At 48.3% G+C, this 27,448-nt stretch overlaps 1 protein-coding gene across 2 annotated transcripts in view; it reads right to left on the reverse strand.

Annotated features, from left to right (window-relative positions):
• Positions 1–279: 279 nt before the first annotated feature.
• The window catches only part of GRAP2 (GRB2 related adaptor protein 2), a 69,551-nt gene continuing 42,382 nt past the window's right edge, over positions 280–27,448 (reverse strand). For both annotated transcript variants that reach the window (XM_006071282.4, XM_045165240.1), the window contains exons 2-8: positions 21,488–21,579; positions 14,000–14,091; positions 10,894–11,013; positions 7,109–7,277; positions 4,856–5,044; positions 3,248–3,370; positions 280–2,610 (exon numbers count right to left, since the gene is read on the reverse strand). In XM_006071282.4, the coding sequence (XP_006071344.1) occupies positions 2,431–2,610; positions 3,248–3,370; positions 4,856–5,044; positions 7,109–7,277; positions 10,894–11,013; positions 14,000–14,091; positions 21,488–21,565 (951 nt within the window). In that variant the 5' untranslated portion in view covers positions 21,566–21,579 and the 3' untranslated portion in view covers positions 280–2,430. The remainder of the gene's footprint in view (positions 2,611–3,247; positions 3,371–4,855; positions 5,045–7,108; positions 7,278–10,893; positions 11,014–13,999; positions 14,092–21,487; positions 21,580–27,448) is intronic.

Below are 27,448 nucleotides of genomic sequence, written 5' to 3' on the forward strand. Positions count from 1 at the left end.
TGGAGGAGTGGGATGGGGTGGGAGATGGGAGGGATGTTCAAGTGGGAGGGAACATAGGTAACCCTATGGCTGATTCATGTTGATGTTTGGTAGAAACCAACACAATATTGTAAAGCAGTTATCCTTCAATTAAAAAAAAAAGAAAAGCTTTGGTGGAACAGAAGGTCCAGATCCAGGGGTTCTGAAAGCTTTGCCCATACTGTGTGGTCAGCCGCTCCAGGTCAGTGACTCCTGCCCTCTGCCCAAGGGGTATGTGACACAGACACCAGACCCAGCCCGGAAAAACAAAGGCATTGTGTTTTATTAATATGACCGCTCTCCTGAGCAGTGTTTCAAGGCACAAAACCCAGGCTAGAATCAAGTTGTTTTCCTCTATCTTCCCTGGGACTGGTCTTCCCACAGCATGAGACAAAAGGGACCCAATCTGCAGACCGCTTATAGCATGAGGTTTGTAAATACTGTAAAATCAAACACTACTTTTGGCTTTTATTTACTGTAACTTGTTCACATCGCTCAGCACTGGAACATTTATCAGGGCTCCTTGGCCTTTGTTCTTTTGTCTTTGGTCCTGCCGTGTCTTCTCTGCCCAGTCCCTCCTGCCCACCAGCCTCGAGTCCCTCCTGCCTGCGCCCTGTCTGCCCCCTGACCCATCACTCCAGTGTCTTCCTCGCCTGTTCCCACTTAACCTCTTGTCCCTTCTCCACCCCTCCAGCCTCTCACGCTGCTCCGGGATCTTTTGAAATGTCTCCACTCCCTCCTCCCTCCCCACACTTTCATTTCCTAAGGCCGGCTTCCTCACTCTCACCCCCTGCCTCTCAGGGCTATTTTTCTCTTCCCTCCCAAGATCCACCACAGAGTTTTTTCATTTCCCCCTTTTCTCTAAAGGCGACAGGAGAATGAGAGATTTCAGAGTCCAGGACACAGCCTGCGTTAACACGGACAGTTGACTTTCTGAGTCAGAAACGCTTCTTCAGCGCCTTGGGTGGAGGCTGCCTGGTCTGGAGGACAGAGCCCAAGGTCCGTCCCCCCTCGCCTCCCCGCCCCGTGTTCCCTCACCATCACTTCCGCCCAGCCCTTTCCTTCATGTGTCTCAGGACCCCCGCCACCAACACACACACCTGCCCCCTAAGTGCCCGGGGCAGACAGGTTTGTTCCGGCTCCGCTAAGACCCTGGGCATCCTCCTCCAGCGTCCCTCCCTGCCCCCCAGCCAGCCTGCTCTGTGCTTCACGCCCCCAGGTGAGCCCTGGGAGACAGGAGTCTATTTTGAGGTGAAGGAGAAACAGCAGCAGTGGGGTTCCTTCCCAGGTGCAGCTCGTGGGCCCGGGAGGTGCCAGCAGCGGGCCCACAGTCGGAGGAGCAGGAAGCTCTCTCAAAGCCCGCTGCCACCCAGGGTCACGGCCAATCGGTCCATGAGGCGCTAAACAACGTTCTTGAGGGATGGGCGTCTCTCTGTGCCGCTGGGCAAAGCTTCTTCAAAATACAGAAAACCAAGAGGGGAAAGAAACCGAGCCCTGAAGAGACACCCTGGGAACCATGGAACAGTAGTTCTAAAGTCCGCCATCTTCAGCTGGGTCTTCTCCAAGCGCCTTACAGAGGCTAAGACGCTGCTTTCTTGGTTGCAGGGGGAAATGGAGGTTACACCCAAGAAAGCCAGTGAGGGATTTGTAAGAAACCCCACCATTTCCCAACAGTGCTTGGCTCTCACAGTGTCTCCACTTCTTTACCTCAGCCACAGGCAAGAGGATTAGCTGAGGAATGTTCGCTTGAGGGAGCATTGGCCAGGGGGGCCAGCCTTGCCCAGGCTCTGGGACACCCTGCTGCTCCAGCCCTCCCCTTGCACCCCTTCCACGCACCCAGCTCAGACCTATGCCTTCATCCTCCACCCAGCAGTGCCCACCCTGGCAGGAGAGGAGGTCAGGGGCCCGCACACCCACCCTAGGGCGGGGGAGAAGCAGGACGTTCAGGTAAAGTAGAACAAGCCCCGCCAAGCCCAGCCCCGCCCTGCTGTTCCACGTCCAGCGCCAGATGCGGACCTGCTTAGCTCCTCTCAGCAAGCATTTCTGAGATGAGGAGGGAGCCATGCTGACTTGAGGACAGGAAGCGTTTCGATTTCTTTTCCCTGCCTCCCGCTTCCCAACACCCCCGCTGCCTTCTTTCCGCACACCGGCTGAGAGGAGTAGAAAAATAACTATGAATATAAATCTCCACCTGAGTTCCTTTCACATCGACTAAGTAAGCAACTAACTTGCCAATAAATTACTATTTAAAAATGTGTGGACACATGGGCATATATATGCGTGTGCATATGAACATATACACACGCATATATATATACATGCATGTGTGTGTAGTTCCAAGCTTTTCTTCTTTGCCCCGTCCCTTGCAGGCAGGCAGCTTCAGACAAAAGCCTCCATCCTCTCCAGAGGGCCTCATCGGATCATGGGTGCCACGTAGTTGGCAGGGAAGAGGCCCAGCTTGTTGTGCAGACGGCCGGTCCACCAGGAGGGGTTGGAGCTGTCCAGGACCTCAACCACCTCTCCGCAACGGAAGCCCAACTCGTCGTCCTCCAGGGCCTCGAAGTCGTACAGCGCCCGGGCCCATCGCACCCGCTGTTGGGGGAAAACATAGAGAGAGGCCCTGCTGAGCCCGGGCTGGCCAAGCTGGGCTCCGAGTCACCGGCACACACACGGAAGAGAATCTGCTGGCCCTGTGGTCCAGACAAAGCTCTCCGTGAGCAGCCTGCCCTGAAGGCTGATGGATGGCTCTCCAGAGAGGTCTCAAACCCTGCTGCCACTGAAAGCAGACCTGGGTGCCTAGCCCTGAGCAACCCCTGAGCCTATCCCCCAAGGCCCCGAGGGTATCCTTGAGAGCTGCTCTTCCCTACATCAATAGCTGGTCTTCTTTATTTTCTTCAAGTGACAAACAGCACAGCGTGCCCAGACTAACAGCCCTCGGTGCCAGCACAACCTCATCAGTGATAAAGGCAACAGATCTCCCTCTGCTAGAATGGCAGCCAGGAAATATGAGAACCGGGCAAGGCCCGACAGCCAAACTGAGAACAGCAGGCTGGATGATGCCAGCTGGGATTAGCTCTGCCGGGGAACTCTCGCCCCACCATCACTGGCTGGGTTCCCTCCACCTCTGTGTGAACTCCATGCAGTGTGAGGCCTCTTCTGGAGGACCAACGGTCTCTCTACTTGGCCCCTCGGTCTCCTCCACTGAGCCCAGAGAGGGCCGTTCACATACCCCGGCCACTTGGAGTTGCACCGGGTCAGTGTGTCTCCGGTGCATGAGGGCGGCATTCATTTCGGTGCTCATGCCCAGGCCACAGGGCCCATCGTTTATGTCCAGGCTGGTTCCACGGCGTTCCTAGAAACAGACGTGACGGACAGCCATCACCACACCGCTGGAAGCATCCCTCATGGGCTCCCCCAGCACCTTGCTCTGATGCCACGGACGCAGCCAGAGCTCCAAGAATACTTACTACAGAGGACAATAAACCCCAGATAAGGGAGAGAGGGTATAGGGTGAGAAACAGACCTTAGGTTGTGAATCTGATGCCAGATTTCACTCATTCAACCAAGGAATATTTATCAGGCACCTGCCATGTGTCTAGGACTGTCTTAAGCATGGGGATGTGTATCTGGAAAGAGAAGGCCCCTGTCTTCAGAGAACATCGGTTCAGAGGGGGAACCGTATGCATTTCTGTGATGAGTGAGCAGAGAGAACTGTCTGAGTTGGCCTGGTGATCAAGGAAGGCTTCGTAGAGCAGGTGATGCTTGAACTCTGGTTTAAAGAGTAGAATTGACTAGGAAACGGCATTTCAGGCAGAAGGGACAGCAAATAAAAAGACTCAAAAGCATGAGAGAAAATGCAGTGAACCGCTCTGATAACTACAGGAAGTACAACGATGCAGGGATGTATGTTTGCATGGGGAGGGAGCAGGGGAGGAGGCTGGAGAGGCAGATCGGGGCAGCTCACGAAGGACTTTGTGTGCCCTGCTAAGGAATTTAGGGATGTTATTATCTGGCTACATTGTCCATCTCAGTGAGCCACCTAAAATCCCATCTGGAACAAGGCGGGGGATACATAAATAAATAAGCAAGGCTCCATTTCTGGCCTTAATCCATTTTTCCTGTAGATCTCTACAGCCAGATGGGTTAAGGGGCACAAAAAGGTTTGGAATTGTGCTGATAGGAAAAATGAAATCATTGTTCACGGAGTCCTCAGGGTGAGTGTGTGTGTGTGTGTGTGTATGTATGTGTGTTTGAGTGTAGGTGTATGTGTATATGTGTGTGTATGTGTGTTTGTATGTGTGTATGGATGTGTATATGTGTTTACATGTATACACACGTGTGTATGTACATGTGTATGTGTGTGTTTGTATGTATATATGTGTGTGCGTGTGTGTGTGGATGTGTGCACACGTATAGGTATATGTATGTGTGTATGTATGTGTATGAGTGTATGTGCATGTATATATGTGTGTGAATGTGTGCATGTGTGTATATGTGTGTTTGTGTATGTGTATGTATATGTGTTTAAGCAGGGACTCATTTAATTCACAGAGACATCTTTGCCAAAAGCAGTTTCCATGTTTCTGCCCTCTGAGGACCCAGGATCTTTTCTCTGGGCTCAGTGAGACCAGATGGGACCAGGGTTGGACCGGGACATTCCTCCCCTGACAGACGGTCCTGGGGCCACAACTGGCCCCCAACATTTATTTGTTTCAGTTGTTTCCGGCACTGTGGGGTTTTTCACACAATGAGTGGCAGTGGGGACAAGGCTGCTGAAGCCTGGGGGGAGAGCAGGTCCTCCTCCACTCCCTGTGCCCACTTTATCCTTCCCAGGTACCTGATTAAAATGATGCTGCGGCAGGTACCGCTGCTGTGCCGGCAGTGGGGCCGGGGGATACTGCGAAGGAGGGAGCAGGGGGTGATCCGACGGCTTCCTGTTCATCAAAGGCCGGATTTCTTCTCCCACAGCCCCGCTCAGGGGATGGCCTCCCTGGGACCGCCGGTCCAGGCTGTTGCCCCGCTGACCCTGGGAGAGAACAGAGATGACACAGATCCATCCTCCTCCCACCTCTCCTGGCCCGACCCAGCCCTTCCAGCAGCTGTTCCCAGACTTAGCTCCTGACAGCTCCAAGAAACAGCTGATGGGGGTGGGAGCAGCTTAGAGAAAATCAATGGTTCAGATCATCACGTTTTCACAGTGGCTTGTGCATTCTCAGATTCTCCTGCTTTGGGAGTTTGGGTCTCTGGTTCATTCACTTTCCACCTGGTACCCATCTCGTCCCTTCCTCGTGGGCTTGTTTTTCTGTGTAATCAAGCTTAAATATTCCATTTTACTGACACAATGCCACCCCTCCTTATCGCATGTTGCCACACCGCTGGACATCCTATCCTCCAGATAAGCTCTGCTATTGACTTTGCATGATTTTGAACTGTCATTTATAGCCCGGTGATAAAGACCCAAACAGCAACGCTCCCACAGCACCATGGAAACCAGGCCTGCTGCTGGGCATGTAGGGAAAAAAACAAGACCTTTCTCCTGAATGCTACCACAACCTCATGACTCAGAGACACTTTCTTGTTATTTTTATTTAACAAACAATTACACAGAGCCCTGGGCTTAGCATATGCCAGGCACTGTTCTAAGCACTTGGCAAAATGAACTCATTAAATCCAGTTTAGTGCAGTTTTATGTTTCCTCTCTCATCTCTGTGTGCACATCTTAGTAAATGAGTATCTCTGTCCATTTCCTGGTTGAAAGAATTCACAAGGTCCGTATTAACCTTTGTTTTCCTTTCTGAACTTTTGTGTACATTTGGGAACACCCTTTTCTCCTTTGATTGTAACTTCTCAGGCTTAAAATCAACCTGTTACTTGAAAGGGATGGTTTTCTTTACTTCTCCAAAGCACATGTTGCTTTGAAAAGTCTCAATGCCTTTTCAGATAACCTGTCCGTTGGATTTCAACTCTTCCACTCAGTGCTCGTTCCTATAATACCCGTCTCCTATAACCATGATATTTCCTTTGAAATATATTTTATAGATTGCGTGTATGTGTGAATTTACTTTTGGAATCAAATTAACATTTCCTTAGTGCCATCTGGGGACCAGAGTCTGTGGTGAGTGCTATGATTATATCTCACTTATCCTCACCACAGTCCAATGAAGAAGGCATTATATTCTCTCCATTCTACAGATGAGAAAAACTGATGCTCAGAAAGTTTTCTTCACTTGACTGGGTAATCAGGATAGTTAGCAATGAAATCAGTTTTTAAAGCCAGGTCCGTTGGAGATGCATTTTTTAAAAGATTTTTTGATGCGGGACCATTTTTAACATCTTTGTTGGATTTATTGCAACATTGCTTCTTTTTATGTTTTGACTTTTTGGCCCCAAGGCACGTGAGATCTTAGTTCCCTGCCCAGGGATAGAACCCATACCTCCTGCACTGGAAGGTGAATTCTTAACCACTTGACTGCCAGGGAAGTCCCTGGAAGTATTTTCTATTAAGACAATACTTCACGTTCCAAACTGTTCCAAGAGCAAGAATTCCACCTCCAGTTTTCTCCTCCAGTGCCCCCTGCTTCTACCCTCCACACCCCCAAATCCTGTCACAAAGCTCTACTTGCTGCATTAGTCCTGGACTCGAGGTTCTAATATCCCCATGTGTAGCCCTATGGCTTCCCCCAAGTTACTTCATCCTTGGGTAGCTCCTGAGCTAGGCTGAAAACTGTGATACGGTAACGTCTGTGAATAATGAAACAACAGTGTCTATAACAAGAGCCCATGTATACTGAGTGCTTGGGGCGTGATTAGGAATGAAGTAAGGGATGGACTATATCATTCTCTAACCTTCAGAACCATCCTATGAAGTAGCTGTCACGATTATCCCAATTTTGTGGATGAACAAACTGAGAATTAGAGAACTTTTCAAAGTCACATACCTAGAAAGTGTTAAGCTAGGATTTAAACTGAGATCTCTGCTTTTCAGAATATGCAGGGACCTGCCCATCAAATGCATGGTTTTAGGGGTTCACATAGGGACCCAAACCGCCCAGAATCTCTGGATTGGGGGTGATGGGGGCCAGCAGCATACCTGTTCCTCCCGGGTCCTATCCCTCAGAAAGATCTGCTTCTGTTTGGAGATGGAATTCTTTCTGTAGTAGTCCACCAGCTTGTTGAGGGATGGAAACTTCTCTGTCCACAGGAAGTAATTACCCTTGTTGTCTCTCATGACTTTGAAGTGCTGAACGTCGTCCTCATGCCTAAAGAGCAAGACAAATCCAAATTATGTATCATGTGGTGAGCATGTCTCTGCCTCCAGGCCCGACTGCATCCAGGGATGCTGGAGTTCTGTTTGGGCAGGAAGCAGAGGTGTGGGTGGCCGGCCCATCCCTGGGCAGGTGGGCTGGCCTAGTCAAACTCTAGGGGTAATTTCTGGGAGAGGCCGCTTAGGACTCAAGCTGAGCTAGAGGGGATTTTTTTTTTTTTTTTTTGCCACGAGGCTTGCAGGATCTTTGTTCCTCTAGCAGCGATTGAACCTGAGTCCACTGCAGTGAAAGCAGCAAGTCCTAACCACTGGACCACCAGGGAACTCCTGAGAGGAGGTTTTTTTGTTCTTTTTTACATGCGCAGAAAGCAATCTTTCTTCTGATACTGGAATCGCCCTTTTACAAGAAAAAATATTCCAAGTGCTTTAAAGACTACAAGGTTGAGGACTTTTTTCACAATGTTTATTTGAAGCATGGCAATGCCTGAGACCTTACCAGGCTAAGAACTCTGCCAAGACTCAGAGGGGAGGAGTTTTTCAAGCCCTTCTTGTCTTCCAGTTAACAGAAATAGTCCAAACCAGCTCCTTTAAGTTCAAAAACTACCCTGAGAAATCTGTCACACTTTGTTCTCTACATAGCTGGGATCTCTTGGTTGGTCTTGTTTTGCATAAATAAGGTTACAAAGTATTTTGAGTTGTTGGGGTAAAAAATGTGCTGAGGCTCAGAGGTGGAGGGGCTTGATCAAGGTCACTGTTAAGGGCAGAGTTAGGCAAGGACCCTGGTTCTCTAATTCCAGTCTAGTGAGCTGGGACTGTCACATCAAGCACATGTGCTAAGTTTTTTTTCTCATGTTAACTTCTTTTATATCAGCACTTTTGACACCAGCTGAACTCAGAAGTGAGAGAGCATGTTTGTACCAGGGGTGGAGAATTTGGATTTTATTCACTGAAAGAGGAGACTGGGCCTTTACTAACAGCCCCAGACATTTTTCACCACTAAGTCATTCTTGTTTGGATGTCAAGTTTTCTTGGTCAAATGGACACACATTTATGTCTAAAAATAAACTGATGTTATTGATATCAATTGCATGACCCAGCAGAAAGGTAAAAAATTTAGACTGTTGGAGAGTAAAGATAATTCTTTCTAAGGTCTGTGTTCAGAGTGGACAGGCGTTTTGATCTTCCTCCTCATCTTATTTTCAGGGCTCTGCTCAGAGCAGGCAAACCTATGCAGTGACCTCTGCCTAACTACCTTGGGGTCATAGCCGACACTTGGCAATCAATCATTGCTTGCCCTTCCCCTTCTGGCTTCGGTCACTCATATACGCTTTCTTCACTCCAGCACCACACGGCTCGACTCACAGTCATCACTCCCCGCATCTGGGTGAGGAGGAGGGAATATTCTTGTGACACGATTATTCATCCACCATCTCTTAGTCAAAGAACTGAGAATGAGGAACATTAACTCTTTCACTCCCGTGTACTGACAGGGTACATGTCAGGACTGCGGTTGGTCATCTGGCCAACGGAAGGAGAGGGGCTGGACCACTGTCCTGAGGTCTGAGAAGGGCAGAGAAAAGGGTGTAACTCAGGGCTCCAAAGTCTCAGTCTAGTGTTTCAGACCCTCAACTAATCCTAAGTGATAGATAATTACAATTAGCTTTTAATTATCTGTGCCAGGACAGAAAGCAGATGTATAAATACATTAGTGATTTTGCTTTGGAATATATTAGACTACATTTCTGCAGAAGAGGTAAAACTGATTACCGTAATAATCACCCCCACAAGAGCTTGCATAGCCTCAGTGGCAGGGAAGATCATGGCAGACATCAAAGCCGATCGTTTTTTGTAGAATTCAATTTAATCAAGGAATGATAAACCCTAATTCCTCACTGAAAAAGCCAGCCTCAACATGCAAACCAAGGGCACCAAGAGATGCCTTTCAATCTAACAAGTTGCTTGGTGTTGGCTCTAACTGTGGCCCTGAAGAAACAGGTTTGAGTTGTAAGATTTATTAATAGAGAAAAAGTTCATGAATTAAGACCTAACAAGTTTAGAGTTGGTGATACATTAATACTGGCCTGAACTAAAATTTACCATCATCCAAGCTATAAAAAAGAAAGCTTTAGTTAAGGGAAATTAAGAGTTTGAGTCAGCTTGCAAGGGCAATGCTTAAGAGACCAAGCTATTCTTGAGCCTGCTGGGGACACAAATGCATACAAATGCTTGACCCATTATTATTATTATTTTTAAATTTATTTCCTCGGTTGCACCAGGTCTTAGTTGCAGCATATGAGATCTTTAGTTGTGGTACGTGGGCTCTAGTTCCCTGGCCAGGGAATGAACCTGAGCCCTCTGCCTTGGTGGCATGGAGCCTTAGCCCCTGGACCACCAAAGTCCCCTTAAGCCATTTTTTTTAAGTCCTTCCTACTTATTCCTTAAAGTACTTATCCTTAAGGTACTGCACTTTCTTTCTAAATAGTGATGTGGCCTCCGTTTATTACCCGAGATTAGATTTAGGAACTTAAAGATGCATGCCTTTCAAATCACATTGCAGAATCCAGACAGCACCTCCGGTCAGGTAACTTGCCAGTGAGGTTTCACCGCACAGGTTGTCGCACCGCTCCCTGTGCTGCTATTGCCATTCTTGCACTTTCACATGTGGTCACCAAGTCTGATGTGTGACTCGCCATCTCCAGCACGCTGACCACACGCCGTCTGTTCAGACTTGGGGCTTCTGTGTGTGGGGCTATGTCATGTTAAACTGAGTCATTTCCTCCCGAGGGGTGGGGTGCCGCACACTGGCGAGACTTTGCTGTCAGAGTGCCCCCACCCCAGGCCTCCTGGGCTCTGCTCTGTCCCGTCAGTTTCACAGCATTACAGAGCGTGGAGGTAGGCTTTCTTTTTGTGCAGCCACCTACGACTACGGATGTGTCCTATGGCGGTGCCTGGGGGTTTTGATTTTTCTCTGCCCTTCTTCAGACATGCATTGGTAGTAAAAGAAAATGCTAAGATTGCAACCCTGGACTTCCCTGGTGGTAGAGTAGATAAGAATCCACCTGCTAACATAGGGCACATGAGTTTGATCCCTTGTCTGGGAAGACTCCACATGCTGCAGAGCAACTAAGCCCTTGAGCCACGGCTACTGAGCCCATGCACCTAAAGCTTGCGCTCCACAAGAGAAGCCCCTGCAATGCATTGCAAAGAAGAGTAGCCCCCGCTCACTGTAGCTAGAGAAAGCCCGAGTGCAGCAACGGAGACCCAGCCCAGACAAAAATAATTAATCAAAAAAAAAAAAAAGATTGCAACTCCAAGATGGATGTGGACCTCTGGAAATTCTCTGTTCCTTCTCCCTTCCCATTCCCCTTCTGCAGACACTCACCCAGCACCTGTTGGGTTTACATGGTGCTGTGAAACACACAGAGGTGAGGTTGATAAAAATCCTGTCTTTCCAGAAGCACCGGGGCTGGAAGGGGAGGCAGGTGAATGTACTGATACGTTGTGCCCGGGCCCCTTGCCACCATGCTCCTGAGGGATAGGTCATGTTTAGGAGGTCACCTTGTCGCTTTAGTGCTTTAGTAGGTCAGGGCGGAGTCAGGATTGGCCAGTACCTGACGGATATGGAGAAGTCCCCGGGGGAGCTCTGGCTGGCCCGGATGATGAAGCAACCGAGCTCCTTGCCCATCAGCAAGCTCTCTGCCTGGTGTCGTGAGAGGCCTTCGTGAAACCACCTATCAGGTGAGGTAAAAACAGAGGATCTTGGTGAGATGCCAGACTGATGGGGTTTGGGAATAGGGAGGGAAGGAAGTCGGGGAGAGATGACCCACAAGGAGAAGGGTTGAAGAGAGACCCCAAGAGGGGCCAGGCGCTTTTGAGACCAAACAAACGCTCTAGCAGTTTCCAGACGAGGCAAGTGAGTGTCCCCTTGAGGTACCTCCTGCCCTGTCCCCCCAGGAGAAGTCTCTCTCCTGCCTGCTTGGAAATCCTGAGTCATGGAAACGTGCCACTGCACAAAACAGGAGAGTGTGGGAGGGACTCACTGCAGCAGCGGCCACCTGCCGGCGGCTGTGAGAGGGACATCTCCAGAAAGGGACTGCAGGGGCGGAGGGTGTGCCGGGAGGACAGGGACCCCTTCACGCTGGGATGGGCAGGGCCCTTGGGTGCTGGCTTCAGGCTGAGACCTTGGTGGCTGGGAAGAAGGGTCACAACCAAGGGTCTCTGGGTGGCGTGGGGCAGGAGTGGCTGTGCCTTGTGCCTGGCAGATGCTGTGGGGCACCCAGGGAAGTCCCCATGCATGCTTGGAAGTGAGCGAGGCTGGCGGTAGCCAGAGAGAGGCGTCTACCCAGCCAGCTCCCGGCCCTCTCTAAGAAACCCGGCTGGAAAATAACCTTTGCTGTGGAAAGAAGGAACCGAGGAGAAACTGCTCTTTCAGGTTAGCAGTCAGGGTGGAAGCCTTTGGAAGTGTTGCTGCAGGCGGTGCAGTGAATGTGAAAAAGGCTGAGCACTTGCACGCAGGCAAGACAAACAGTGGCTCCAGCCGCAGGGCAGGAGGCCAGGAACCTCTCTCACCCTCCCGGAGCAGAGCAAGTGTTCGCAGTTCCTCGGTGGCCAAGGGTGGGGTGGGGGCGGTGTCCCTTTGCTGCAGCATGGCTACCTAATCACTGGCCCCGGAAGGCGAGCATGCGTGTCCCTTTAAGGTGAGCATCCAACAGGCCTCTGTGAGCCCTTCCCTTGTGCCCTTTGGAACTTAGGAACTGAACCGACAGAGGTGGTGGGAGGATTATCCTTTTTCCAGACCTGGGACTGCAGCGGAAGGTTGGTCAGGATCTGAGGGGCCAGAAACAGGGTTTCTGACTGTCATCTGCCTGGAGATCCTGCCGGAGTAGGTGCCATACAAACCTACGGGACTGACGAGTGGCCAACACAGCAATATAATGGGGAGGGGAAAAGAATGGGACCCCCCTCCACAGCAGCCTTCCTCAGAGGAAGTCTCTTGAAAGAGGGAGCAACCAGAGAGGGAACTGTTTAGAAAATACACCCTTGTTCTCTTTCTGGGTTTTGTTGAAGTCACTTGAAAGAAGTGACTTCTTTCAAGACTTACAAAAATGTCCACATGCTACTTGTGAAATGAGTGCCAGAGTTTCATATTACACATCGGTTCCAAAGCTATTCATTCACTGAACAGCTTTTATTAAACATGTACTGTGTGCCGGGCCCTTTTCTGAGGATGTAGTGAACGTAGCGGTGAGCAGAACAGACAAGAACCCTCATGGAACTCACATTTTAGTGGGGCAGACATATCATAAACAATGAAGTAAATATGGAGTCAGCTGATGTGATGCTATGGGGAAAATGAACACAGAGCAGAGGTGGGGAGGGGGCAGTCACTTAAAATGTGGTGGTGGGGAGGGTGGCGTTCTAACCCCAAAGGAGATGGGGGAGGGGAGGAGGAAACAGCAAAGGAGACGGGGAAGGAGAAGCCAGGGAGGTGGGAGGAGATCCAGGAGGAAGAATGTCCCTGAAGCCGCTGACAGTTGACGACTGGGACCCGCAGTTCACTGGGACCTTGATAAAAAGGTTTCCAAGGAGTCATGGGGCTTCCGGGGAGAACAGGAGGAGAGGAATTAGAGACGGTGAATATAATGATTCTTTGGAAGAAGTGGAGTCGTAGTGGGAAGGGGATTTGGGATCAAGGGTTTTGTTGTCTGGTTTCATGTTTTGTTTTTTTTTGGTAAGCCGGGGAAAATCGCAGGATCTTTGTTTGCCGCAGGGTATGAGCCAGCAGAGAGGCAGGAAAGCTGATGTGGGAGAGAGGGGAGGACTTCTGCTCAAAGCACAGACGGTTCTTTCCAAACAACTGCAGGAAAGGCAGTGTCTGAGCAGTTGCGGGATGTGGGTGGAGGCAGTGAGTCAGGATGGGTGGCACAGACGGGCTTTTCTGGGGGCCTCCGCTGTCCTGAAAGCCAGGCGGTGTGGCTGGGTGGAGGAGCTGCAGGTGTTCCTTGTTCACCTAGAAGGTGACAGGGCAGCCTCAAGGGTCCCCTGGCTGAGGTCAGTGGTCATTCTGTTGGTTCAGTGGTCAGTGCTGATTCTCTGTGAGTGGTACGTTTGCACCTCAGCAGAGTCACCAACACCGCTTTGGTTTTCTAACAAACCTTTGCTCTTCGGCTAGACCCTGACTCTCAGACAAGATTAGATTTCTATCTAACCCTTGTGGTCAATTCTTGAGACGCACATGACCCAATCTCAACTTTTCGTTTCCTCTTTATGGAGGGAATTTCCCCAACCTCTCTCACTGAGTGCGAGCATGGTTTCGGGAAGCTCACGGTTTCGAGAGCTTCGTCCTGTCATCCTGGAACTGGGATGGAGGGTAGGTTGGGAGATAGGGGAGAAGAGCTCTTGAAGCAGCAGCTGTGGAGGTGGGGTGGCCGACAGCGCCCCCACTGGAATTCTTGGAAACGCCATGGTTACAATCAGAGATGCCTTTGGTTTATAAATTTAAAATAGGCAATACTTGCACATGGTATCAAATTCAAAAGAGAATGCCGTGAAATGCAAATCTCCCTCCCACCCCTGGCCTTCAGCTGCGTGGTTCCCTCTCCAGAGGGGACCGTTTTTGACAGCGTCTGGGCTGTGCACGGATAATTTTAGTGGCTACTGAAAAAGTAAGGGGAGTGTGTGTGGGCAGGCCTATCTCCACAGGCTGGAAATACTTACTCAGGAAACTCGATTTCTATAAAATTCTTGGGCACGTATCCTTCTTGGCTCCCAAGCTCCGCCTTGAACCACTCCCCTTGGTTACTTAGGATCTATAGGGAGGAGAAGGAAGGATGAAGTCACTGAGGGGAGGACACCAAGAAGCAGGAGAAATGGGCTGCAGGGCAAAGAACCTATGCACCCCAATCCAAATTCCACCCAATCCAAAAGAACAAAGGCTTTTGAAGTTAGAGGAAAATAAGTCAAAGAAGGCTTCCCAGGTGGTATAGTGGTAAATAATCTGTCTGCCAGTGCAGGAGACATAAGAGACAAGAGTTTGATCCCTGGGTCGGGAAGATCCCCTGGAGGAGGAAACAGCAACCCACTCCAGTATTCTTGCCTGCAGAATCCCACAGACAGAGAAGCCTGGCAGGCTACCGTTCACAGGGTCACAAAGAGTCGAACACGACTGATCAACTAAGTGCGTACACATACACACACACACACACACACACGCCAAAGAAACCACAGGACTGCTGGAGGGGGAGCAGCAGGCTTATCTTTGGAGTTTGGCTTCTCTTGTCCCCAAGCTATTTTTGTACACTTGGGCCACCCCCTCATGTGACTCTACCCTGGTGTGGCCTCCCAGACTCAGTGCTCAGGGGCTTCTCCGAACCCCTCTTCTCCTGTTTTGAAGATTTGTGTCTCAGATCTTAGCACTTTAAGCTCCTTATCTAGGCAGGTGTTTCTCTGCCAGGTAACCGAGAACCTTTTACAATTTTAATTTGTTCTTTTTTACACTAGCAGATTAAAACTTAAACATCAAGTGGGGGCTAGCTTTGAAAACAGTAACTCTTTGTGTTCATATTCCATGTTTGCACAGTTTGGACATAACTCAAGATACCTGGAATACCTCTTCTAAATTTGTTTTTAGACTGTGATCATAGGCAAAACCAGAAGTTTTTTCTCATTACTATAAGGTCTTACCTTGACCATGACCCCAAATGTTATCACCTGCCTTGATTACTTATATAACTCTTCCAGACTTGGTTCTATGTGGCTTCTGGTCATTTCAGAAAATCTCCTATCATCAAAAGACAAATACTTGACTTCCTCTCCACCCTCCCCTACTGAGAATATTTCTAAAATATGTAGCGCAGACTCAAACAATAATTCAAAATGAAGATGGCAGAACAAAAAGATGGGAAGAACCTTGATGATGTCATGGAGCTACTGAATTAGCTGCTTAGGAGTCCTCCAACGCCTGGACTTTGTATGAGAAATTATAAATCTTTGTTATCGTTTTTATGACCAATCTAGATAGCATATTCAAAAGCAGAGACATTACTTTGCCAACAAAGGTCCGTCTAGTCAAGGCTATGGTTTTTCCTGTGGTCATGTATGGATGTGAGAGTTGGACTGTGAAGGAAGCTGAGCGCAGAAGAATTGATGCTTTTGAACTGTGGTGTTGGAGAAGACTCTTGAGAGTCCCTTGGACTGCAAGGAGATCCATCCAGTCCATTCTGAAGGAGATCAGCCCTGGCATTTCCTTGGAAGGAATGATGCTAAAGCAGAAACTCCAGTACTTTGGCCACCTCATGGGAAGAGTTGACTCATTGGAAAAGACTGATGCTGGGAGGGATTGGGGGCAAGAGGAGAAAGGGACGACAGAGGATGACATGGCTGGATGGCATCACTGACTCGATGGGCATGAGTCTCAGTGAATTCCGGGAGTTGGTGATGGACAGGGAGGCCTGGCTTGCTGCGATTCATGGGGTCGCAAAGAGTCGGACATGACTGAGAGACTGAACTGAACTGATGTGAGGCCATTTTAAGTTTGTTTCTCATAGCTGAAAACGTCTTAACTGATGGAAGAGAAATGATAAAGAGGAAAGAAGAAGATGGATAGGAAAGCTTACTCGGAGCAGGGACCACCTGGGTTGCCCAGGTGAGTTACTAGGCAAAGTCTGATGACAAAAGAACTACTTCCGGGGCGTGAGGAAGTGAGGTGCGTTCTTGGGACAGAACTCCTCAATCTGGCGGAAGTTTAGATTGTGACCCCAGGAGTAGAGAGAGGGGAAACCAGGGTTACAGGGCCTTGTAGCCCACGTTCAAAAGTCTGGATTTCTATCTTGAAATGTATGGGGAGCCATCAAAGGATTTTCATCAGGGAAACAGCACAGTGAGAATCAGTGTTAAGAAAAGCGTGGGGTATCACAACTTGAAGATGGACTGCGGGGGTGAAGTCAGGGGAGAGAGTGTAGGAAGAGGAGCGTAGCCATCCAGGCATAGACGAAGGAGATCTGGGCTAGGTGGAAGTGAGGACAGATTTCAGAGGAATCAGGAAGCACAAACGGGCAGGATTTCGTGACTGTTCGAGGAGCTGAGGGAGAAGGGGATTCTGGGACGGCTCTGGATTTCTGGCTTGGGAGACTGAGTGGGTGGTGACGCTTTTACCAAAATAGAAAAGACAGGAGGAGGAACAGGTCTGAGGGAAAGCGCATGGACCTCAGATCGCCTGCGGGTGAATCGAGTTGCCCCTGGGACCCTCAGAGAAGGAAAGCTCAGGGAGCACTGGAGATGTGTGTCTGGGTTCAGCAGTGAGGTGAGGGCTGGAGCTGGATTTCAGAGTCATCCAAAAAAGTGAGTGGACTTGAAGCCTCTGGTTTCTGCCTCCCAGAGACGGGAAGAGAATTAAAGAGAGCAATGTAATTGAGAAGTAGTTCTAATATCACTCCTGAGTTTGGAAGGAGAAGCCCTTGGTCCTTGGGTCCTTGGTTCCCTAGATGTCTGACCTCAGGCGAGTCAATTATCATCTGCAAAATGGGGGCAATAATAACTGGCAGCCCCTTCACGGAGCTGATGCGAGGACCATATGCTCCCTCATCCCTGGACGTCCTCCAGAGAGTACAGGCTGTGTTTTTAAATATAATTCTGTCCAACGTGATATTCTTATGAAGGAGAACTCCAGGTCTGAAGGACATGGAGGGTTGATAAGTTCTTTAAAGTGTTCTATGTGTATGTTTTGAATGTGATCATTTGTTCTGAAGAAATAAAAGTGTGTCCCATATTTGAGTTCTAGAATTGCTGAGAAAAGGAAACTTTGTAGTTTCTAACATCAAATGTGACTGTTGGTATCGCTAAGGACGTGCAGGTATGTGTGTGCCGAGGAGGGTGGCGGGGGTAGGGGAGCAGGAAATCTAGGTCAAAAGAAGAACTAGGAAACTCGGCACCAGGGCATCGTCATCACATAAAAAACACAAGGGCATTTTACTCTGTGCCATCTCCCCCAAATTTCAAGGCTCTGGAATTCCTTTCTCCCATCACATGGGAAGACATGTGGGTTGGGGAGCAAATGTCAAATACCAAGGTGAGCAGGGATGAAGTAAAAGAGACCATTTGGAAATGGGCTCATCACAGTAGGAACTACATTTTGCACTTAGCTCTCTGACCCAAAACTGGCTGTAATTTTAGTAATCGTGGCTCATACTCATTTACACCCTGTAGCCACCGAAAGATTATCCCACAATGCCGTCCATTTTCCTCACCACGTGATACCTGGTCTGCCTGACATCGTGTTCCCAAAGAGGCAAATTTATAGGCTTTTTATGATGTATAAAAGGCAAGGGTTTAAAAAAAGTCTCATTTTCAGCAAAGAAGAGTCTTTGGGGGGTGGTGGTGGTGGTTTCCTCCCGCCGTTGTTGGCAGGGCTGGTACTTCCTGTCCCTCTCATCTCTCCATCTCCTCCGTTTCTCTATCTCTTGTCCCCATCGTGCAAACCTGTGCAAGGAGTTCAGCCTAAACCCGTGAGGTTTTACCCTCAACTTCGCTGTAACTTAACTCTTACAGTGTTGCCTGCCGGAATCATTTTCTGGGTTACGTGGCCTGAGAATAAGTTAGACGTGGGAAGAGGACAAAATGTACGGTTGGAAGAATTTCAAAATTGGATGAAATTATAGCTCTTAGAGGCATAGCAGAAATCAGAAGTGTTGAAGAAGTTAATTACGTAGGACTAACTCTGGGGGCTCTTTGGTCGCTGTTTTAGGGGGAAGAAATGGGGTCGTGTTAGATGAATTGCAGAAGCACATAGAGATGGCCTGGCTCGAGAGACATTTTTTAATAACGACTGGCAGATTCGAGTGGGAAGTGTAAACGGGGTGCTGTGTGCGGCTGCAGGTGGAGAGGTCGTGATATGCACACAAAACATTCAACTCCTGACTTTTGGAATGTTTCTCTCACAGGAGAAGTGGGATCCAGTCATGTGGCTAGAGTTCCATGTCTGCCATCTTGTTTACCATTCTGGGATCAGCATCTAGTGAGCAACTGCTGTTTGCACTTGGGTGCTGGGAATACAGAGATGAATAAGCTGGGGCCTACACCCTGGGGACCTCACAGACTGCAGCAGGCAGCTGGTGATGAGCAAATCAGACAGTTTTTGTATCTTCTAATGAAAAAGTCTGTTTAGTGTTTTAGAACTAAAGGCATAACATGAAAGAGCACTCAGGAGTGCATTGCTGGGGTAGTCAAGAACTGGCCTTGAATACAATTTCTAAAAAACCCCCAAGAAACAGAACACCAATTTCTAGGCTCCTGGGGCTTGCTACCCATATCTGGAGGAGACAGTTGTACGCAGAGACCCACAGGCGGGCCCACTGACCACCATGATACAGACCTTCCATGAGACTCAGCCAACAAGCCCCATCCCTTATGGCTGCAATGGATAGGATTTGAAAGGAAGGAAGGGTTTGGCTTTCTGATAGAATTCTAAATGAGTGTGCAGAAACACAGTTTAACAACTCAAGAACTATGTACTGAGCCCCCATCTGGGGCCGTGACTTGTGTCAGGTGCTGGGAAGACACAAAGATGAAGCCAGCAAGACTCTGCTCTCAGACCAGCGGTGGGATGACCCACTCATTCATTCGTTCATTGACTCTTCCTCACCTTTCTGCAGGCCCAGCCCCCACCCCCGCAGAGCTCTGGGGAGTGAAGCAGCCACTGTGAGACCAGACAATCAGGATGGCATGGGGGGAGAGCAGCAGAGGTGGTGCTTCCGTGCAGAGAGCGGAGCTCGGAGCTCGCCTGCTTGTAAATAGGGTGTGAATGCCTTGAGCAGAGTGTGTGAAATGCCATGGAGGAGCTGAAGAGGGCGTAATGAGTTTACTGGGGTAGTGGGGGGTGGGGAGGATTCATGAGGGTTCCCTGGCAGAGGTGGTCAAAGGCACGTGTGCAGAAGGACATTCAGAGTACAGGGAGAGCCTGAAAAAGGACAGTGTGCATATTGCAGTGTGACTTGGGCCATTTCATACACAAAGATGTGTGTGTGTGTGTGTGTGTGTATACATGTTCTTGCACTTGAGCATGATGAGGTTGGGTGGTAGGTTGAGCTCAGATGGCTTAGATTTCCATCCACTGGTCACGGGGAACCACTGAACACTTCTGAGGAAGGAAGTAATATGATCCAATTTATCTTCTAGAAAGATCCCTCTGGGTCTAGTTTTTAAAATAAAGCAGGAAGAGAGAGGAGAGAATGAGGTCAGTCAAGGGCATGTGGCAGTAGTCTGAACAGTCAAGGGCAGAATGGGTGATATTGACAATATGGGGATCATTTATGGATCATCCGGTTTCCTTTTGACTGGTACCAGGCTCCTCTCCAGTGAAGATGTGGGTTGCTTGGGAGACAGGATAAAAGGGAAATATTCAGAGTGGAGTACAGTGTTTCGGGGTGGGACAGGGCTCCTTTCAGATGCAAGGAGGGACAGTTAGCAGTTTCAAGTCCTATAGGTGTTTAGCAGGGTCCTTACATTCTACACTCAGGAGGTCACTGGTGGACTTTAACGAAGTGTTGGGGGTAACAGTCAGATTCCAGAGGGTCTAGTGGAGTGAATGGGAAGTGAGGAAGTGGAGACAGCCAGCACAGAGAATTTTTCCCAGTGTGGCCATGAAGGAGAGGAAAGAAATTAGAAGCTGAAGCAGAGTTGAGGAAAGATTTTTGCTTTTTGTTTTTCCTTTTCTGGAGAATAGAGAAAACTTAAGCCAGATGGTTTGGTTTGAAATGGGAGGTGAGGATGGGACTTGCCCCCACACCCACCTCCCAGGGGCCTCTTTTGGGTGAGAACACTGCAGAGTGGTTGATAACCGCATGGTCACAGTACCCAACAGGGAAGGGAGGAACTTCTCACCTTGTCCCAGACCCCTCAGTGACCTTGGTAAGGTCCTGAAGAAGTGAAGGTCACTTTTTCCTGGGTCAGCAGCCCAAGCAGTATTTTGACCTTGAGAAGCTCCAGCATTGAAGGCGTGCTCTTGGGAGCCACATCTTGCACAGTGATGGCAGTTAGATAAACACTCGGAGTGGGGAATGCACGGACGCTAAGTCGCTTTAGTTGTGTCCGACTCTTTGCGACCCCATCGACTGCAGCCCGCCAGGCTCCTCTGTCCATGGGATTCTCCAGGCAAGAATACTGGAGTGGGTTGCCATCCCTCCTCCAGTGGATCTTCCTGACCTAGGGATTGAACCTGCCTCTCTTATGTCTCCTACATTGGCAAGCAGGTTCTTTACCACTAGCACCACCTGGGAAGAGGGCAGGAAGGGGATTGTTCAAATTCCACCTGGTTTGTGCCCTGTAGACACTTTCCGATTCCCCTGCTCACGTGTGACAAGGTTATTTCCATAGTAAGCTTTTATCTTAATGGAGAGACAACGGTGGCCACATGGACTGCTGAGGATTGGGGATCAGGCTATCTGAGGTGCTCAGAGGCCGGGGAGGCATGGGTGCCACAGACTCTCCCGTCACTTCTTTAAGGGCTTGTGCTATTTGGCACTCTGAGATGCAGAGTCCATGTAAGTGTGGTGCATGGAATGTGGGAAGAAGTCCAAGGCCTCTTCAGCTCAGCAAACCGCCACTACAAGTCAAGTGCGGGTGGAAGACAAGCTTTGAGAAACCCCAGAGTGGCCAGGTGTGAGTGGCCTTCACTGACCTGAGTTTCCTCCAGCAGCCTTTCCAGGCATCCCCACCCACACCTTCCTCCTGTAAGTTGCAGCCGTGCTGAGCCTTGTAATGCTGACCAGACTCTGCCTGAGCTTGACCATCTCTGAACTTTCACCAAAAGCCTGACTCACCTTTACTGCTTTCCCTGACAACTGACGTTGCCACCCCTTCCTACAACCCCATCTTTCAAGGTGGGATCACTTGTCCCATACCTGTGCTCCTGAGCACTTAGATAAAACATCTATGAGAAGCCCTGCACATGGATGTATTTCCCACTCCAGACCACAAGCATCTTAGGACAGGGATTGTGGCTTATACAATCAGATTTCCTTCACCCTGCCTGGTGGTTAGTGCACGGGTGCTCAGAAGAAACCTTTTTGGTTGAGGTGAATTTTGGATTTTGAAAGAACTGTTTGTGTTTATTGAGAAACAGTTTAAGCAGTTCAACTGTTAGATTAACTTCGCGATTAGACCAGAATAACCTAAACTCTCCCTGGCTCTCCTGGGCCCCATGTCACCTACCTTCAGAACATCGCCAGCGTGGAAGCCCAGTTCATCTTCTCCCGAGGCCATGAAATCGAACTTGGCAATGGCTTCCATGTTGTTACGTGAAGCTGGAAGAGAAATAAAGTGGTCATTGTGTTTTCTGCCAGAAGGGCAGTCCTAGCGGTTGGTAGTGGAAGATCCAATGTCTCCAGGCTGGAGAGGGAGGTGCAGGCACACAGGAAGGGTTTTTGTTTTCAGAAAGAGCTGCCTGAGCCCCTAGGATCCGTTTTCCGACATCGTTCTCTGAATCTCCAGATGCCAGGAGCAGGAAATGAAGGCCAGTGACCACCTTCCCCTTCTCCTTTCATCCCCATTTGCTGTCCTGGCCCGTGATCATTTCTGGGGCATCTCTGTTTCCGGTTGATAAGGACAGAAGACTCGCTATCATCGCTACCTTGGGGCCTGAGGGACTGGAAGGACTGTTCTGTAAACACTGTCCCTCGGCAGCTATATTTAACCAGCCGGTGTTAATTAGACAGATGCCATTTTCTCTTTTACATCTGAATCATTTAAGAGAATTAGACAGCTTTGGTCAGTGGGGAACTTAGCCGTCTTCTACATGGTTTGAGAGTAGAAAGCATTCTCATTTTAGACCTGGGAGACTCAGATTCCAACTTTTATTATTATTATTATGGAAGCCAACACAGTTTTGGAAATTTTCATTTTCATGCCTCTGAATTGAGTGAAAATATTGGCCCCTCTTAATAATATGTGAGACCTGTATAAAGATAAATAAGTCAACTTACGAATGAAATATAGTTGGGTTTTTTAGGAGACAGTGGGGTGTAATAGAAAGAGAGCAAAGTCCTGGTTTTGTTGATGGACAGCTGTGTGAGCTTGCGCAAGAAAACCTCCCAGAGTTTACTTGTTTGTAAAAGGGTGATCATAATGTTCAGTGGAGAAGGATGTAAGATGAAATTAAATAATAGACACCAGATGTTATCCAAGACAAAACCGAGTTTGAATAATTTTGTAGAATGAATTTATCCTCAGCAAACACAGTCTAACCAAAAGCCGCAATAATTTTCTTCTGATTTTCCCCACCTCCTATAAAGTTTTCTCTTTGAAATTTGATGCTTATTCTCCACGACCCTCAAGTTCTTTGGTTCTCTGCTCACCGTCAGGACACCGTCTTGAACGCTGCTGTTTGGCACTAATGTTTTGCAAAATTTGTCTCAGAAACCCTCAAACCTAACTGACTTTCGATGACCAGTAAACTGGGACCACAGGTGTCCTCTCAGTGGGAAATTCTGCCCAAGTGAGGAGATTTAGGTAAATAACGAAGGTGGTTGCGGGTGGGAGGGGGTGACTTGCATAGATCAGGGGATTAAAGCCCAGCAGTGATAGCAAGGGGCGCCGCCTCTGATTCTCCACATTCGCTTGGTCTTCCAAAGGCCATTTGTAGGGATGAGCATTACAAAGCCCAAAGACATATTAAGCAAAAAATATCTCAGGAGCCAAAGTAAAATGTCATAGCTCACTGCCTGAGCTTTATCACCAGCCAAAACTTATTTCCAGACTCAAAATCTATATACTTTTTATGCACTTTCTTCAAGATCTGTCCATCTAAGGCAAATTAAAATTTTTGTGACCCGGGATGACCCACTCAACAGGAAGGAGTACTCTGTCCTCCTCCTGGGTGAAAGCTAAATGCTTTTGCTGATTGGATTCACCCCATTACTTTCACATGCAAAGCTTTCCCTAATTAAGGCCTTGCCTCTGGTTTGCAGGATGATGGGTTCCTGTGGGTCACCCTCATGGTATCAGCAGCAGACACTGGTCACATCAGGAGATCAAGTGTCAGGTGAATGGTCCCGAAAACCAAGATCCCATTTCTATGCAAATTTACCTTAATAAGCAGAATGGAGACAAGGGGAGGGCAAATGCTAGACATATTAGAAAATCACATACATTAGAGATGAAAAAAAGAGCCTAAGGCATGCTCTAGAGATGACCTTGAGCTTAGAAAGATCTTTCCTACCTTACATATAACTCAGATCAGGCCTGGATGCTTGGTCCAGGCTGGCTCTAAGTCATTCAGTGAGAAGATTGGAAGCAGAAGGAAAATTGCTTCTGAATGGTGGCACTTTTCTCTGCCTTCCCCCAGGAGGCAGGTGGTGTGGCAAAGCCAACAACAGAGGCACACTGCAGAGCTCCCCAGCTTGCAATATTAATCCTGGCTCAGAAAACCCAATTAAACAAGCCCACTCTTTATGAAATCACTTTGAAAAAATTTGCTTGTGTCCCATTTCCATTTGTGAAATGAAATCTGTTCAGATGCTGCTTGGTGGTAGAGATGCCCCGGCTGGAAGGGGTGGGGGATTGCTCCGTTTTCGTTCAAATCACAGGGCTTTGCAAGCTCTTCCCTTCAATTTACCGTTCTCTGCTTCCCTAATAGCAGAGAATGGTAAATGTGCCAGCCCCAGGGGTTGGTCTTCTGTTTGATCATAAAAATGCATGGAAATTGATATCCTATTCCTTGCTATCCATTAGTTTTAATTTTGAAAAGTTAAAAATTACCACCCGGGGAAAAAAAAAACAGAGCTAACACAGTTTATTCAGTATTTATCCATTTTGTTTGATAGTCTGTACCTACCACTGCTGCATACTGCATCTGCAAGAGAAAAGTAATAAATGATGGAGATAGAGCACGGTAGCAACAACTCCATGAGAGAAAAGGTGGGGGTGGGGCAGAGAGAGAAACGGCAGCAGCCTCAAGAACTCAAGAACGGTGGAGCCTTCTCACTGCTGTTTGCAGTAGAGTGCTCCTGACCTCAGGGGAACATGAAGACAGACACCTCTTCAGAGAGCCGCACAGACGGGTTAAATGTGCTTTCCCTTCCAGTGATCAGTCTTAGAAACGGCTGCACTGCTACCTGCCATAGAGTGTAAATAAGAAGTGACGGCATTCAGGTGCCAAGCCACTGTCAGCCGCTTCCCCCCATTCATCCCAGGCCTGGGGATGGTAGCATTTGTCCAGGAATCCCGCCTCTGAATTGCACAGGGCTCCTGCCCCAGGTGCTGGCTCTGTTTCCTCACCAGCCCTCTGCATCTCTCTCCCTCTCCCACTTGACAAATGGCACGGAATGCCCATTAGCAGCCCCGAGACATAGATCACCCCGCATGCCAACAGGATGCCCTCGGCACGATTTTATCTGCCCTTGTATTTCCATTTAAGTTTCTTGTACCACCAAAATCCCTGAAAAACAGTCAGGCTATATACTACGGATGTTTATCTGCTTCTAAAATATGTCACCACAGAGGATGAAAACAAAAGTTGGGAGACGGTTCTTTAAAAGAGTCTGCATTTGAAAGCCAAAGTCAGGGGATGTGTTCAGAAGAAATACATAGTTTCCATCAAAATGGTACCAGGGAAGCAACTTCTTGAACAATTTCAGCTCCTCCTAATTTGGCTATGAACAGCCAAGGCTTCCGTTTTCTGTATCTCTGAAAAACAGCATTTGCATAACAGCACAGAGCTGGAGGAAGATGCAGGCTCAGGACCCGGGGAAAGAAGGAATCCTATGTGTGTGCTCAGTCGTGTCTGTTTGTGACCCCATGGACTGTATCCTGCCAGGCTCCTCTGTCCATGGGATGTCCCAGGCACACATGCTGAAATCCTCACCCTTTCAATCTGCCAGGCAAAGCCCTTCTTGGAGGCAGTGGGAAGGCAGCACTTCCCCACCTCCCCGCCTAAATTGACAAGGTCAGTGACTTTTCAGATGTGGGAAACCTTATGCTGCCAGGAAAAAATGATGCTCTCTAAGCCTCGCTGTATACAACAGATCTGTTCTTGAAGAGTTATTATGAAGAGAGTATTTGTAAATAGAATCATATTAGCGTGCATTATGGAGACTCATTCTACAAAGGAACCCCATGGTGAATCCCTTTATAAAATGAAAGGGAAAATTTGTTATGCAAATAGCTACCTTTTAATTTCTCTGTTTTAAAGGCTGGGTTTTTCGTGCACTGAGTCTTAAAATAGATCGCACCTGTGTATCTTCTCCCACCTCACATAGTGGGTTAAATAAATATTAGTTTCCCCTTTTCTTAACCCCCAAATGCTTTGTAAAAACCTATACATACTGATATATAACATTTTACCTTGGAGTATAGACGTGTGTGTGTGTGTGTGTGTGTGCGGGCTCAGTTGTGCCCAACTCTTTGCAACCCCATGGACTGTAGCCCACCAGGCTCATCTGTCCATGGGATTTCCCAGGCAAGAATACTGGAGTGGGTTGACATTCCCTCCTCTAGGGGATCTTCCCCACCCAGGGATCAAACTCTCATCTCCTGCATTGCAGGTGGATTCTTTACCTGTTGAGCCACTGGGGAAGCCCAAGTATAGACTAGTAATCCTCCAGACCTTTTTTGCAAAGGACCAGAGAGAAGAGATTTTCAGCTCTGGGGGCTGTACAGACTATGCCACGACCAGGCGTCTGTCCTTTTTCAGGCAGGCAGCCTGAGAGAACAGTAAACCAGCAGGCGGAGCTGGGTTCTAATACAGCTGGATGCCATCACCGACTCAATGGATGTGAGTCTGAGCAAACTCCAGGAGGTGGTTAAGGGAAACTCCAGGTGTGCTGCCGTCCATGGGGTCGGAAAGAGTCAGACATGTCTTAGCGACTGAAAAACAACAAGTTTTATTTATGCTCACTGAAACTCGAATTTCATATAATTTTTACATGCCAAAAGATATTATTATTATAATTTTGCCCCACTGTTCAAAAAAGGGAAAACCATCTCATTTGTGGAAAAAATACATGAGTCAAATCTGACCTACTGGCCATGGTTTACAGACTCCGTATAGTCTTTAAAAATTTTCTTTTTGTTTTTTAGAGAGTTTGGGAATAGGCTATTTTTATTTTATTATTTATATATTTTTGGCCATGCCCCGAGGCATGTGTGATCTTAGTTTCAGGACCAGGGATCAAACCTGTGTCCCCTGCAGTGGAAGAGAGGAGTTTTAACCACTGGATAGGGAAGTCCCATGTAGATGTTTTTAGCTATATCCTATCTCCCCTGGTAGTCTGTAAACTTCCTGGGGTCTCAGGAGTAGATGAACTTGTATTTGAACCTCAGACGTGCCATTTACTTCCCAAGCATCCTGCTTCTTCATCCTCAACCTGATTCAGTTCAGTTCGGTCTCTCAGTCATGTCTGACTCTTTAAAACCCCATAGTCTGCAGCACGCCTGGCTTCCCTGTCTTTCACCAACTTCCAGAGCTTGCTCAAACTCATGTTCATCAAGTCGGTGATGCCATCCAACCATGTCATCCTCTGTCATCCCCTTCTCCTCCTGCCATCCTAACCCGGTAGCAGCCACCCTTACTTCATGGGGGTCTTGTGTGTAAATGTGTATAAAGGCTCTGGCACACAGTAGGCGTCTGATGAACAGTAGCAGCAGTTGCTGTTATTTCTCCTTACATGCCTTGTGCTACCTCGCCAGTGCTTAGTGGCACCTAGCAAATGCTCGCTGAGAGACTGGCAACATGATGAACGACCTGCCATCAGAATTACAACTGTAATTGATTTCCTCAGAAGAGGGGCAGCCGACGGAAGGACCCATTTACAAGGATCGATTAATTTCCCATTCAAAGGTGCCCTGACTTCTTGGCAGACTCAGCTAGAGATAATGAAACATGCACCCACATTAAAGGTTTGATTTATTTAATCCAATAGAGGGCAATGGTGCGCCCCAAACCATGGATTTCATCTTGTAACTTTTCTATGCATCTTGAGCCCCTCACAATCTTTCTCCAGACAGGTTGGCGACTGTCTTCTTTGTCTCTGGTGCATTTTAAGGCATAAACTTTAACATTTCAAAGACTCTCAAACCCATAAAATACAGAATTGCTTCAATGGAAAAGAATCGGAAGACATCTGCTCCTACACATTTTCTGATGCTTCAGTTCTCCTTGAGCTCCCTGGGAAGCAG

Source organism: Bubalus bubalis, chromosome 4 (assembly GCF_019923935.1).
Source record: "Bubalus bubalis isolate 160015118507 breed Murrah chromosome 4, NDDB_SH_1, whole genome shotgun sequence".
Classification (NCBI taxonomy): domain Eukaryota; kingdom Metazoa; phylum Chordata; class Mammalia; order Artiodactyla; family Bovidae; genus Bubalus; species Bubalus bubalis.